This window comes from Nanorana parkeri, unplaced genomic scaffold (genome assembly GCF_000935625.1).
Source record: "Nanorana parkeri isolate BGI_ZX_2015 unplaced genomic scaffold, ASM93562v1 scaffold1465, whole genome shotgun sequence".
NCBI lineage: Eukaryota > Metazoa > Chordata > Amphibia > Anura > Dicroglossidae > Nanorana > Nanorana parkeri.
In genome coordinates, this window is record NW_017307733.1 from 394,176 (window position 1) to 409,933 (window position 15,758).

A 15,758-nucleotide genomic window follows, 5' to 3' on the forward strand; every position below is an offset into this window, starting at 1 on the left:
TTAGGACTGATCGCTGAGTGTTTGCTCTCGTTCTCCTCTCTGACACACTGTCACAGGAGGCTGATTGAGCGGTGTAGGGAGGAGAGCTCAGGCTCCTGTGGCAGCGCAGCCAATCTCCGCCCACACACCGCTCTGCCGGACTGCGATAGGAGGGTGATCGGTGTGGGAGGTGCCCCCGGCCGCTCACAGCGCTCTCCTCCCGCAGGGCTCGGCCGGCTATCACAGCTTCTGTCCTCCCCGCTGGGACACAGAGCAGCGCCCAGCGGGGAGGAAAGAAAGCAGGGATGCGCCGATGTATCGGCAGGAAAATGGCACTTTCGGCATTATGCCAAAAGTGCCATTTTCGGCCGGTATATCGGTGCATCCCTAGTCCTAACGTATTTAAAGTGACACTAAACTCAGGAGTTAAACCTCCATTCGAATACCTTAACTAGTAACAAAAATTTATCTTATTTGTGTATCACTCAGCTGTAGATCCTCAAATCATCTCTGAATTCATGCTGACACTGTCCTTCCTTCTGGAGGGGGGCTACCTTTTTACCCTATGGTCCCTGTGTGTGTTGTAAAGTAGCCACTCCTCCAAGCTCACTCTCATGATGGACTACAATCTCATGTTTAGATTACTAATTTGTATTGAGATTGTAGTCCATCACGAGAGCGAGCTTGGAGCTTTACAACACTAACGGGCCATGGGGAACAAAAGTAGCCACCCTCCAGAAGGAAGGACAGTGTCAGCACCAATTCAGAGATGATTTGAGGATCTACAGCTGAGTGATACACAAATAACATACATGTTTGTTAACAGTTAAGGTACTTGAATGCAGGTTTAAGGTTTAACTCCTGAGTTTTGTGTCATTTTAAGGTGGACCTTTCATGAAAATAGGAGGCCTACTTTACTGACGGCCCCCAGCCTTCCAAATACAAGTGGCTTCAAAAAATGATTTAGAAAAGTGTACAGAAACAATTTTTAAAAACTTACTTTGGTTTTGGCATCCTTAGGAGGAGTGGGTGACATCATGTGCCTCCCTGGAGAGCTGGGCACTCGAAATCATGGGAGAATGCACTCCTGCAATGTAGTTTTGTCAAAACTATTTTTCAATTGCTTTTTTAAGCCATTTGTATTTGAAGGCTGGGGTGCCATCAATAAAGCAGACCTTTCATTTTGGAACCATTTTGGACCTTTCATCATGGAACCAAACCAAAACAGAAGGCTGGGGAGGGGGGCAGTTTGAAGGTAGGGGGATGGGAAATAAATAGGATTATCTTTATACAAATACATACTGTGAAAGCACAGGATTGTGTGCTTTGAAATGTAAGAAACCTGTTACATGTAAGTAAGGCCCTACTGGAGAGGTCAAAGCTATATGCTTATTCTCTAGACTGGTCAACGGTTGAATTTTAACTGAACTGATCTTAACAGGACCGATTGCTTTCTGTTTTTTTTTTCACTACTCCAGTTGTTTCTTTATCATTCTCATGAGAAGAAAGCAATCAGCTGGGAGTAAAGTTTAAGCTGTGGCAACTGCTGCCAGTGCCTATTTATGATTCCCTGTTTCATGGATAAAAGCACACTCATAGTGGCGTAATTATAAACAATTCACTAAGCCATTCATCCTACCAATCTCTGTGAATGTAGCCAAAAATGACGATTCTTAGTAGATTATTGAATGTAATATCTGGAAAAGAACTCATTACAACCACCAGATGTTACTTAGAAGCATAGGAAAGAAGTATTGATTCCCTATGCTCCTCAGCTCCATCTAGTGGCTATAACGGGGTACTTTTTTAGATATACAGATCGGAAACACTAATATACTTGTATTTGCCTCCGTTCGCACATGAACATTTACAGAGTTTTGCAGGATAAATAAAAAATTGGTTAAAAATAGATCCCACAGACTCATGGTAAGTCAGGAAATGACATCAATTTCCATTATCATGGAGCAGTGTACAATGATCCAGGGAACAATATTTGAGGGATAAAGTTAAAATGGTACTATTCCAGTTAATCCACAGTGTATTATCTCATGTCAGTATGAAGGAAGACATTAGCCACAAGAAATATATAACTCACATAACTTTGTTACACAAAATACATAGATTAATGCTATTTTATATTTTATAACATCAAAGCCTGGAAAGGACTGAATCTGGGTGGCCAAACTGAACGTGTCAAAAAAGAAAAGCAGATTTTCTGATGCCAATGGGAAAATTCCAGCAAAAGGAAACCATGCTAGGTGGTGGAGGGAAATTTCCCTAGCTATCTAACAACCTGTCCTGGTGGTCAGAGGCCATGTGATTTGCTAAATACTGACTTATGAGCAGTGCTAGGCATTTTGAACTATTGAAAGAATGTTGGGGAATTAATCATCTAGAGAAAGGGATGAAGCAGTGAATTTTTAAACTGTTTATTGAACTCAGTTATACATAAGTAAAAAAGTGCAGTTACAGTAATTGTATATAAAACATCTGAGTATAAATATATATTATATAAAATAAAGGACTGGAACAGTTTATCATGCTAAAGACATAATTTTAAAGTAAGGAGAAGCCTCCACTAGGGCCATATTGTGACAAAGATTTTAATGGAAAAAAATAGATATATGCGATCCAAGTCAACACGTATAACTGTGACGGACCTAGGGCTGCAGAGAGTTATTACCCCGGAGAACTTTGTTTGCTGTGTGTGTTTTCCTGTTTAATATTTTATCTAGAGGGAGAGCTTTTCACTATTTGACTTGATTTGAACCATCCGGACTTCCATCTTGTTTGGATACCATCTCTGCTAAACATAATTTTGTGAAGACAGCAGGCTGTCTGGAGGGGGCCATTGTTTGGGATGATGGGATCAAGCTCTTATCTAATTAAGGGCATTCATTAGGTTCATGTTTCCACTCCAAAGTCAGTGTTGTCTGATTCTTGGGGTAAGCCCATGCTATATTCACTGGTTTCTGGTTCCAGCACCCAGGGAACAGCCTTAAGCCGGAGATATCCAGTCGGGGTATCAGGGAGTCCGTCACAATAACCATCTAACCTTGTACTATTGTTTGCAGACATTTTTGATGCAAGGATAAACTAGAAAACTAGATGGCTGTAAGTCACTTTGGTCACCATAAGCAATTCAATATATACTGTATGTTCATGTCTGGATTTACTGGAAGCCTTACAGGATTCTTGTATAAATGTGTCCAAAAGAAGAGCTCCCTGATCATAATGACTGTTGTTGGCCAAATATCTCCCAATTTTCTAACAGCAAACCATACACATCTAGGTTATAAACTATAATATGTTACTATGCTATGTAGATAGATATTGTTTTGGGTGTTACCTTGGAGGAGTAGATAACGTTTGGGTTCTGAGATGAAGGAAGCAGTGACACATTGAACTCTCTAGGAATGTCATATACAGAAGGGATCTTGTATTCTCCTGGTCCATATGCTAACAGAGCACCAGCTGGAGAGTATTTTAGTTCCTCTGTTGTATAGAGCCCAATACCTTGTACAAATGCTCCTTCAATCTAAGAGTGAACATAGAAAATATATATGATTAGAAGTTGAATGGCAGTGCTGTTTAACAGGTTCCAGTTTTTGGTTCTGATGAAGGGGGCCTGCCCCGGAAACGCGCTAACGTCACTCGCACACAGGAACCCCCCAGTGGATGTCCATCTGCTTGCCAGCTTTCACTCCATGGCTGTTTTTTTACTTATGTTTGTGAGTACCTTTCTGTTTTTATATGATCATTGAAATTAAAATTGACCTGCACCAAGAAAGGCGCCCCCTCTGTTTTCTCTTCTTAGAGTGTATGTATAGACCAAACTTTTTATTTAGTTTTGGATAGAGTAGGGGAGGGTTAAAACCCTTGTCCATATTTATTTTTTTTGCTCTCTGTGTACAATTTGGGTCATTTCTCTTCGCTTCCTTTTCCAAAGACAGAACAGGAAGTTAGAGGAAATTCCCCCCTTAGACAATTGTAACTGGAACAGGTGTACCCATTGGAAGATTTCCCCTTACCTCTTGCTCTAGGGAAAACATTAACATTTTAGATTTACCATCTCTTTTTCTCGGTGACAACCATAACTAGTACAAATAGAAGGGTGAAACTCCCCAATGGGAGCACAGACAGCATTGAAAGAAGGTCTAACTCAGCAGGAGAAAGAATATAAATTTGCTTTTTCAGGCAGTAATCAGTACTACTGAGACTACAAATGTTCCAGACTGCCATTCCAGGGATCTGAAAAGCTTAATACTGTGCAACTACTTTTATTAGGAATATATTTTATTAGGAATCCACCAAAACTTAGCACAGGTTGTTCATAGGCCTTGCCCCATGTCAGAGTTTAGGCCCATCTCTCCAATATCATATAATACAAAGCAGGCCTCTCTGTGCTGGTCACTGAGGTGCCTACACTGGCTTGCTGGATGCTGGAGAGCAGGTCCGCACTCTGACTTGAAGGTCTGTTGAGGAACACTGTAAGTGTGCTTTTTTTCCTTCCACATTCAAATGCAACATACAGTACCTGTCCTACATCCACAGCTGGGTTAATGCTACAACCGGTGTCCATTATAATGTCTGTTCTGATGTTCTGTCCAGAAACAAAGTTTATATTAGAATTTGTGAAACATGATACAGGAAATACATTTAAAGAGAATAATCAAATCCTGCACTGACAGTATATATGCTGTCACTTTTGAATGGTTTAATTATACTGCTTAGTAATTAACTACACATCACTTTATCTCCAGTTACCCATCACTCAGCCCTTGCTTGTCATATCTCACTTTTCCTTACCTGTATCGCTGACTCATTTGCTGAGAGTTAGAAAAAAAACAGGCTTGTCCCTGGGAACCTGCATGCCTTCAATTGTGCTTTGCAATATATAATGTTAGGTTTAGTGACTTACCTTATAATCTCCCGTTAGGCAGTCCACTTCCACCTCCGAACAGGCAGCCCCATAAACACAATATTCAAATGGCCGACCCTCCCCTTTCTCCCAGTCCATATAGGTTTCATATCCCCTGCATAAGCATAAACAGCAAATTAAATAGTATGAACACAGGTCTGACAGTGCAAATCCAAAGAGTGCTGAGAAAAAATTAGTCTTTGGAGTTGATTTATTAAAGGCAAAAAGGCTGGTCAATTTGCAGTTGGATTTGCTCTTATCTTGGTGAATGTGGTGACATTTTACCCAATCAGGTAGGACAAATATAAAAAAAAATTGTATGTTTACTTGCACGATTGAGTGATGTAAGTCAGCAGAGTTTCACCTTTTTTCAATAAGCTAAGGAAAGCTTCCTTTGCAAAGTGCAAATTTCCTTGCAAGGTGAACAGCCTATTTGCCTTTAGTAAATCAACCCCCATATATCTCCTTGTATCTACTCTTGGAATAGTTTTATGCTGAGGATCCCAACAGGAGGCACAGAATTGTCAGACATACAATTGTTACTTCAGTTATTAAAACAAATACCTGGATATATCAGTGTCATATAATATAACATATAGGTTCATTTTTGTTTCAAGCCATTCTGGATGACTTTTTGATGCAATGATGCTTTAACATCAGGACATAAAAAGTGGAAAAAGTATTGGGAATGAACGGAACTGTGAAAAATAATACAAGGTTATACTTTTTCTTTAAAGTAGCATTAAACCCTCTTTGTTTTTTATTTAAAAGCATTCTCTTACATAAGGACAACCTACAGCATCCATTACTTCTTAAAATACTGTATAGGGTGTGCATGTAAGGGTGGCTCGTTTAGACCCTTCTAGGCAGTAGAGCCACCCTCAAGACACTAAGGGAGTGCACAGAGACTGGAAATGAAGATTGCTGAGAAATTACAGACTACACGGAGAAAGCAAAGAGCAAACAGGGTGAGTCTTATAGCATGCTGCTATATACCACATTTTACATTGAGGGTTTAGTAACACTTTAAGCCTGTTGTTACATGATAACACACAGCAGTTTTGTGGACTGAGTGTTGTCAGCTCTGACCAGTGTCGTTTGCTAAACTACTTAACCACTCCAACTTTCAGATCTCCCCAACATAAAGGCTCGTGATCCTGTAATCCAAGATAAGAACTAGGAGGGCTCTTTGAGATAACACAAAAAGAGGACACAGAAGAGCTCTAAATTGTTGACATGATCAACAGTTTTTTTTGCTTGCACTTATCAAACAGATATAATACAATGCTTCCAACGGTATAATGAAGAGACCAAAATGGAGCAAATAAAAGTTCTTTGCTAGTGTTTGCATACATTTTAACCTACATCATTATAACACCACAGTCTTGCATAGATGGGAATCTGTAAGAGAGCTACCAGAAGTCCAGTCTGAGCCTGGAAATGAGCATTAGCACAGAAACGTGCATTGGCACAGAAGCACACATTAGCACGGAAATGCACGCATACGGGAACGATTGTTTGTAAGTGACCTTTTGGTGTGCGCATGTTTGCACAACGCGCACATTTGTGAGCAGGCATGTTCATGTCTATGCACATTGACCTATTTCGGACATTGGCGTCAGACAGCCTATTCAAGGAAGAGCTCTGCACTTCACTGTCTGCCCAATTCTGACCTGGCTAGCTCCTGACTACAATTCTTCTCCCGCACCTGTGCCTATTCACCTGCTGCCAGTATTATCCTCTAGGACCTACCATCTGCATCTCTACCAGGCACTCTTCCATCCTCACACCCACTGTCCACCACCATCAGGGGTGTTCAGACAAGAGCTGCAAGAGAGGCCTCCCACATCATATCAGGCTCTTACCAAGGCATGCGACAGAATCATTGTCCATCATTGTGAAAACATTCACTCTTCATTAAATATTTATGAAGATGTATGTTTATACAATAGCTCAGTGCAGACTTCTTAAACTGGCTGTGAGTGGAGTGATCTTTGTGTTGTGGACACTTACAGTAATACTGATGGCCATATGGGGTGAGAGTTGAAAAGAACGGATTCTGTGCAATGAAAACCTGAATCATTGTTAGAGCAAAAAAACTTTTCAACATGATGGAAAATGGTTCTTCTTTTGTGTATGGGGTGCAGTAACCCTAAAAACTGTTGTTTTTTTAACAATTGCTGTAGCTGTTACAAAGCCAGAAACAGCTTCCCCTGTTGGTTATTCGAATATATTAAAAAATATAGAGTGGGGTAGGAAATTAGCAACCTTTATTTTCTCAGGCACCTGCCAGACTATAGCTAAGGCGGGGAAACAACTTACCCTGAACTTCTTGGAGGTCAAACAAAGGGTCATAGGTATAATGGTGCATGAGAAACCCACGGCTGTCCTGAATGACTCCTATTCTACCTTTATGAATATAAGGGCTCCCTGGCTGGAGTATGTCCATCCTTTGGATTTAGACCTCACTTTACTTTCACTCTGATGGTTCTGTAAAGTATGGGAGACTGTGGGCCAGTGCCGTCCCCTGCACAGCCCTTTCTCTTTTTCCTTCTCTCTCTCCGCTTCTCTTTCCTACATTTCTCTTATGTACTTTAATCCTTTCTTTGTTTTTTTATTGCTACCTGTGCCAGATAATATCTGCACTGTCAACCATGCCCACCCACCTCTGGCATGTCCCCCTGAGCCCAGTTGTGGGATCTCTTGAGGTTGGGTTGGGGCACAGTTTCTTTTTCTCTTTGATGATTCACTTACTTGCTGATCTATTTCATTTTGTTATGTTTCTTATTGACTGTTGAACTTTGGACTTTGTTCACTCATATTCTCGGATTTCTGTGCATCTTTTCCTTTTATACCATTACAGTAATGTTGACTGTTTGAAATTGTTGGAGTTTCCATGCAAATCTGAAATACCGGTCTTGGGTAGAATTGGCCTTTCCATCTTGTATGTAATTCGCAAGTTACGTGAATAATCTTTATCTTAAACTATACATTATTATAGTACTTTACCTGAAAAATCCCGTGGCAGAAAGGCTTATTCTTTGAAAAAGAGCTTCTTTTACCTGTTACAGAAAATGCATTGTGAGGCTAAATTTGTAAAGCTGTACAAAGTGCAAAGATAAAGTACAGCTCTCAACTCCGAGAGATTTGGCTTTAGTGTGGTCACATCACTGACACAGGAATTTTGGACTTCTGTACTTTGTACATTGACTCTGCTTGCATAGATGTTTTTGCTTTTTATAGCTCAGTTTGCTCTTTGCTGGCCATACACTAGTTGAATTTTGACCACTGTGTGGCTCCAACCAGCTGCAAACAGGCAACTGTAGTCACTGGTTGGGTATTCTGACAGCGGTAGACACGCTGTGGTCAGAATACAATAGCCTGGAGGGGGCTAACTGCATGGATAGGGGAATCAAGAGTGTTTTTTCTAATTCAGCCCCATGACTTCACTACCAGTGTTTGGACAGCTTTAGATTTTCCTTACAAGTAATATTGAATGCATGACAAATACACAAAAATGCAAGACAAATGCATGGTAAATGCCTGGCAAATGCTTGTCCAATGCATCTAATATGCCCATATACACTAGGCCTAAATAGGCCCCAACTGCTTTGCCCATTCGGGGGGAAAGCAGCAGGGTTATATTAATTCCCTTCCCCTCCTCAGCATATACATACCTTTCCTTTACACCCCCCTACTGGGTTCAGCACCAGGAGTTGGCTTTTCTTTGCTCTTGGTGGTTGAATGAAGCGGCCATGGGAGCGACAGGGAGGTTAGCATGTGCTACTTTGAAGAGCTGCATTAAAGCTAACCTGTTGATTTGCCGTGCATGGACAAAGCGCAGGTTCGATTTAAAACTAAACCTGAGGCAGATTTAAGAAAATGCTATTTAATCCAGTGTAGTATTTATGTAAATCAATACATAAATATGTTTTGTGTATAACTGGCATAACATGTATGTGAACCTGTTATAGTATTAATCTTATATTATCCCCTTTACAGCACTTCATTGGTTTGGAGGAGGGATAGCTCTCTGAGACAGTTAAGGCTCTTTTGCGTTGCATATTTCTGTCAGTCTAACAATGTAAACAAGCTTGCAGGATGGATGAGCCTCAGAATAACATCATCTATATTGCTTCACCTTAATTGTCTAGTAACTGGCTAGTGCATAACTGCAGGAGTATGCGGTTTGTTGAAGACCTGGAAGTGCTTTCTGCTAGTGGTGTCTGGATTGCAAGACTAGCTGAGCAGAACTGCAAATCATCAAGGTAGCAGCTTACATATATGCATTCCATTAACATATTGTGCCTACAATTTCTGCAAAAATCCACCTACCCAACTTTCCCAAGAACCTGAAGGATTTTTGCTGGTAATGGGTTCAAGTCGTTTAAGAAGTTTCTCACAAGCATCCTGTGAAGAGGAAAATCAAATACTGAGAGTTATTATTGAATATTTTATGGCACTATTTGCATAACGTAATAATGACACATATTACTCCTGCATTGTTGATTTAACTAATTCCAAGAATAAACTTAGTAATATTTCTGTAGGTGATTGTGGATGGTGACAACCGAGGTCATCTGGCAGTCTCCGGGTCCTAATTTAGGTGGCCGGAGACTGCCAGATGACCTCGGTTGTCACCATCCACAATCACCTACAGAAATATTACTAAGTTTATTCTTGGAATTAGTTAAATCAACAATGCAGTGTACTACGGATCATTTAACCCATTCATATTAGCAGAGGATAATTGTAAATCTATTGTTCAGTGCACTCTATATGTAGTATATAGTACATGTACATATAGAGTGCCTGCAACAATACATTTACAATGATCCTCTGCTAACATGAATGGGTTAAATGATCCGTAGTACACTGCATTGTTGATTTAACTAATTCCAAGAATAAACTTAGTAATATTTCTGTAGGTGATTGTGGATGGTGACAACCGAGGTCATCTGGCAGTCTCCGGCCACCTAAATTAGGACCCGGAGACTGCCAGATGACCTCGGTTGTCACCATCCACAATCACCTACAGAAATATTACTAAGTTTATTCTTGGAATTAGTTAAATCAACAATGCAGTGTACTACGGATCATTTAACCCATTCATATTAGCAGAGGATAATTGTAAATCTATTGTTCAGTGCACTCTATATGTAGTATATAGTACATGTACATATAGAGTGCCTGCAACAATACATTTACAATGATCCTCTGCTAACATGAATGGGTTAAATGATCCGTAGTACACTGCATTGTTGATTTAACTAATTCCAAGAATAAACTTAGTAATATTTCTGTAGGTGATTGTGGATGGTGACAACCGAGGTCATCTGGCAGTCTCCGGCCACCTAAATTAGGACCCGGAGACTGCCAGATGACCTCGGTTGTCACCATCCACAATCACCTACAGAAATATTACTAAGTTTATTCTTGGAATTAGTTAAATCAACAATGCAGTGTACTACGGATCATTTAACCCATTCATATTAGCAGAGGATAATTGTAAATCTATTGTTCAGTGCACTCTATATGTAGTATATAGTACATGTACATATAGAGTGCCTGCAACAATACATTTACAATGATCCTCTGCTAACATGAATGGGTTAAATGATCCGTAGTACACTGCATTGTTGATTTAACTAATTCCAAGAATAAACTTAGTAATATTTCTGTAGGTGATTGTGGATGGTGACAACCGAGGTCATCTGGCAGTCTCCGGCCACCTAAATTAGGACCCGGAGACTGCCAGATGACCTCGGTTGTCACCATCCACAATCACCTACAGAAATATTACTAAGTTTATTCTTGGAATTAGTTAAATCAACAATGCAGTGTACTACGGATCATTTAACCCATTCATATTAGCAGAGGATAATTGTAAATCTATTGTTCAGTGCACTCTATATGTAGTATATAGTACATGTACATATAGAGTGCCTGCAACAATACATTTACAATGATCCTCTGCTAACATGAATGGGTTAAATGATCCGTAGTACACTGCATTGTTGATTTAACTAATTCCAAGAATAAACTTAGTAATATTTCTGTAGGTGATTGTGGATGGTGACAACCGAGGTCATCTGGCAGTCTCCGGCCACCTAAATTAGGACCCGGAGACTGCCAGATGACCTCGGTTGTCACCATCCACAATCACCTACAGAAATATTACTAAGTTTATTCTTGGAATTAGTTAAATCAACAATGCAGTGTACTACGGATCATTTAACCCATTCATATTAGCAGAGGATAATTGTAAATCTATTGTTCAGTGCACTCTATATGTAGTATATAGTACATGTACATATAGAGTGCCTGCAACAATACATTTACAATGATCCTCTGCTAACATGAATGGGTTAAATGATCCGTAGTACATGATATGTAGCCCTGTACCCCCTTTTCCACTTACAGAGCTAGGTTATTTTTCTTTTAAATAAATATTAATGTAATTTTATTGGTATCTATCTACCAGTAGCTGCCTCATTTCCCACCCTCGGCTTATATTCGAGTCAATACTTTTTCCCAGTTTTTTGTGGTAAAATTAGGTGCCTCGGCTTATATTCGGGACGGCTTATACTCGAGTATATACGGTATGTGTATTTTTCTAAATACAACAACCAATTATACATTTATTAATAAATACCTTAACTGCCATCCCATTTACATCCGTCCCAACAGTTGCAGCAGTGGCAATAGTATTGGGGACAGAGGTGGTACTGGTTTCACAGATGTGAATGTATGATACAGGTATTCCCAATTCACGGCTGGCAATCTGCATTTAGCAAGAAAAGACAATATAAGGTTATATCTCTGTGTGTGGTTAATGTATGATCTTGCACAGATCTGTATTTTGAACAAGCTCACTGGTACTTTAAAAGTGAAAAAGAGAAAGCATGGTTGTTTGCTTGCAGTTTCTACTTTCAAATGATATTACCATCTAGAGCAGTAGTGATCACCGTTCTTGACATAGTGCAGCCTGACATGTCCCTGACATGGCTGAACATAATATTCAGTGATTATACTGTAACAGAAAACTCAGACATGCAACAAAAGATGGTCAGAGACTAGGGATGCACCGATACCAAGTACCATACTCGGTACAAGTACAGATACTTTTCCAGCTCCAAGACTAGACTAGAGAAAAATTTAGGAGGCAGCTGTCATTTGTAAGGAGCACACGGAGCTCCTGGGATTTGTTCATCTCTGTTATAATGTAGGATTTTGTTTTTTTAAATATAAAGGGATGCACCGATACCAGTTTTGCGAGTACGAGTACCGATACTTGCCCAAGTACTTACAAGTACGAGTACTGATACATTTTTTGTTTATTGTCATGTGACAGTTTTTCTAAAACAATATCGACTAATGATTTCAGGACAGTGGTGGAGCGCCAGAGTCAGGCCCCAGCTGCAACCGCTGCAACCCTGGTAGTTCTCATGAAAATGCAAAGTATCGGCACTGGTATCTGGACTGGTATCAGTGCATCCCTATCAGAGACTATAGAGATGCAACAGAAGATGGTCAGAGACTGTAGAGATGCTGCAGGAGATTTCAAAGTCTGTAGAGATGCAACAGGAGATGGTCAGAGACTGTGAACATACGGGTCTATTCACTAAGCTGCCGAGGGCAGCCGAGTGAACCACCGACCCCAAGTGAAGTGAGCCGAACACTGTTCGGCTATTCACTTCAGGCTGGTACGGCTGATTTCAGCCGTACATCGGCTGAAATCAGCCGTACATCGGCTTGCTTCGTATGGCTTCGGGTCGGCCGAACATGCTCAGCATGTTCGGCTGACCCGAAGTGCAGAAGGAGTTCGACTCAGCCGATCCAACATCTGGATCGGCTGAGCCGAACCTCCGGCACGCTACTCACTGCTGTTCAGCCTATTCTTAAGTTCAATATTTTATATTAAACACAATTTTGCAGTAATACAACCGAATCTCCGTGGAGATCTAACATTCACGTCATACATTGAGTAGAATAGAGACATGTTTTGAACACTTGTGGTCACAGGTTAATCAAACAACTTCAAAGCCATCTCCACGCTCTAAGTGTTCGGCCTATTCTTAAGGATACCGAACAGCAGTGAGTGAATAGCCGAATGCCGCTGAGCGGCATTCGCAGGGCTCGAAAAATGCACTCGTCCGCTCGTCTGTGACGAGAGGACACCAGTGCTGGACGAGTAGCTTCCCGACCGGCCGTTGTAATTAAACGGCCGGGAGCTTTACATTCATTTTGTATTAGATGGACGAGTAGCCTCCCGACCGGCCGTTGTAATTAAACGGCCGGGAGCTTTACATTCATTTTGTATTAGCAGCAGCCAGTAGCTTCTAGGATGGCTGTAGGGGGAGGTCGGCACGGCCGAAGTAAAGTGTGACCGGCCACGAATGCACCCGCAGCTCTCTCACACCGCCCGTGGCGAACTGAGGAGCAGTAGAGCTGCCGCCGGCCAGAGGACTGCATTACCCAGCAGTCAGTCTGGCACAATGGAGGTGTGGCCGTTAGGAGACTGAAGGGTCTTCCGAGGTCCAGACACATGAGGTGTGAGGCCGACAGAGATCCTGCAGGTACTGTGCTGTGTGTGACAGAGGGACCGAGCAGAACAGAAAAATAGTTAAGTTAAAAAAAAGTAAATAGAAAACAATTGTGCGGAGCTAGCAGTGACAGCTAGCTCCGCCCAATAGTTTCCTATTGTCCGGCGGCTCTGCTGCCGTCAAAAAAAAAAAAGAAGAAAAAAAACTCTCCCGGGTGCTCTGGGAGTCTCCCGCTCCCTGCTGCCCAGGAGAGAAACACTAATTTATCTTTTTTTTTCTTTATTCTGACACGGAGCCATGTCAGAATAGAAAAAAAATAAAATAATAATTTTCCCATTGAAAAGCATTGCTACATTCCTATTGGCTAGTTCAATTTGCAATAGCCAATAGTAAACTAGCATTGTACCCGCCCTCTGCTGATGGACCTGATGGAGAACTGCAGCAGAGGGCGGGTACATTGGCTATTGGCTATTGCAAATTGAAATAGCCAATAGGAATGTAGCAATGCATTCCAATAGGAATTTTTTTTTTCTATTCTGAAATCTGAAATGTCAGAATAAAGAAAAAGAAAGACACAGCAGTGTTTCTGCCCTTGGCGGCCGGGAGCAGGAGACTCCAGGGGTGCCAGGGAGAGTTAGCTGTATGGAGATCAGTGTCCCTGGTTAGCAGGTAACCAGGGACGCTGATCTCTCTGCAAGTGGCTGGAGCCAGCCGTAGGATCACGGCTGGCTCCGCCCAGCTGTCAGAAGCAGGTAATTGGGTGAGAAAGAAATAAACCAAACCATTTACCTATTAGAACCCATTCTAAAAAATATTTTTTGTTCACTGGCCTGAGTTGGCACCTAAATAATAAAACCAAAAGCAAGGGCATCAAGGGCCACATGGTAAGTGCCAAAGGGCTGCAGGTTGGGCACCAGGGTCTAGAGTCTAAAGTTGGCCATTAACTAGAAGATTTTTTTCATTCAGTTTGCAGGCTGAACCATAAAAAATGAGCAGACTTGCTGTTTAGTGTTTAGTCTATTATATTCAGCAGCAGCAGCAGCAAGTGTGCCGCAAATTCGATTGAAAAAAACTGGTTGAAGTCACAGTGTAGCCATAATGTGTATTCTACTGTTATTTCTAAAACATTAATCATTTCAAACTTGTACCAAGGCATCAGAATGTAGATGCTATGCAATGTAGAGCAATATAGAAATAAGAAGGGAAGAAGAAAAATAAAGTCTACCTGCGTTATTTTGGTATGAATACCTTGTCCCATCTCAGTGCCTCCGTGTGACACTAATACTGAGCCATCATTGTAGATATGAACTAATGCAGCTGCCTACATACAACATAAGTGAAAAATACAATTCTATTAGTGTTTTCAGTTCAATAACCTTCATTGACCTAAATGTACAGAGAAAACATAGTAAAAATATTGACCAATCAGCTGAACCAAATTGATAGCTAACGTTTAGTGAAAAATGTTTTGGGACATAGAGCACAATTAATACAACTGACCTCTAATGAAGTCTATGCTATATCCTGCAGGGTACTGGTTCTCCCTTTACTGGTGCCGGATTCTTCTCACAGCACTGAACTTCTGGTGTTAAAAGGGTTAACTGCCCTGGAACAGGAAAGGATCGGCACTGTTCGCCCCGCCTCCCCCTCCCTATTCACAACACTCCCAGTATTTTCACAGAATAAAAGGGATTCTGTGAATAGAGGAGGGGTTCCTGTCATTGATCCGCCTCTCCTCCATTCACACAATGCCTTGCATTTTGAAGTAAATAATACTAGGAGTGCTATGAATGGAGAGGGAAGGAACCCATGTAGCGCCAGAACTTCAGCGTTGTGAGGAGGATCTGGCATCAGTGAAAGCACAATTTTTACAGGAACCAGCAGCCCAGGGGTCATAGGATAGACTTCATTAGTCTATCCTAGGGAGAAATACTCACCCGAACCATGATCCTGGTCTGCTGTTAGACCGGTCCCTACAGCCTCACTTCCCCTCTGCTCCAGCGTTCTTAGGTTCTGTGAGTCATCACATGCAATACACTGTGTATAGGAAGTGAGGATGCCGAGGGACATTCCACTGGAACGAAGGGGAAGCAAGGCTGAAGAGACTGGTCTAGGCGCCAGCTGGGATTGTGGTTCAGGTCAGTATTTCTCTTGTTATTTTAGCTCCACAGACAAAACAAGCACTTAACCCTTGCAGTGTGGGGGTAGCCCTGAAAAGCTTTCTTTTAAAAATGTCATTATCATGCTGATGAAGGGGAAAGGAGAAACCGGGTGTAACAGACTTACCCGTCCTCGGTCCAGCGCTGTCTGGC

The 15,758-nt window shown here is 41.4% G+C and overlaps 1 protein-coding gene across 1 annotated transcript in view; it reads right to left on the reverse strand.

The window, feature by feature from the left end:
• LOC108798400 (aldehyde oxidase 2-like) overlaps positions 1–15,758 on the reverse strand; it is a 21,692-nt gene that overhangs the window by 2,342 nt on the left and 3,592 nt on the right. The window contains exons 2-8 of the mRNA XM_018570150.1: positions 14,672–14,767; positions 11,556–11,684; positions 9,236–9,310; positions 7,910–7,962; positions 4,901–5,015; positions 4,517–4,582; positions 3,329–3,517 (exon numbers count right to left, since the gene is read on the reverse strand). Of these exons, the coding sequence (XP_018425652.1) occupies positions 3,329–3,517; positions 4,517–4,582; positions 4,901–5,015; positions 7,910–7,962; positions 9,236–9,310; positions 11,556–11,684; positions 14,672–14,767 (723 nt within the window). The remainder of the gene's footprint in view (positions 1–3,328; positions 3,518–4,516; positions 4,583–4,900; positions 5,016–7,909; positions 7,963–9,235; positions 9,311–11,555; positions 11,685–14,671; positions 14,768–15,758) is intronic.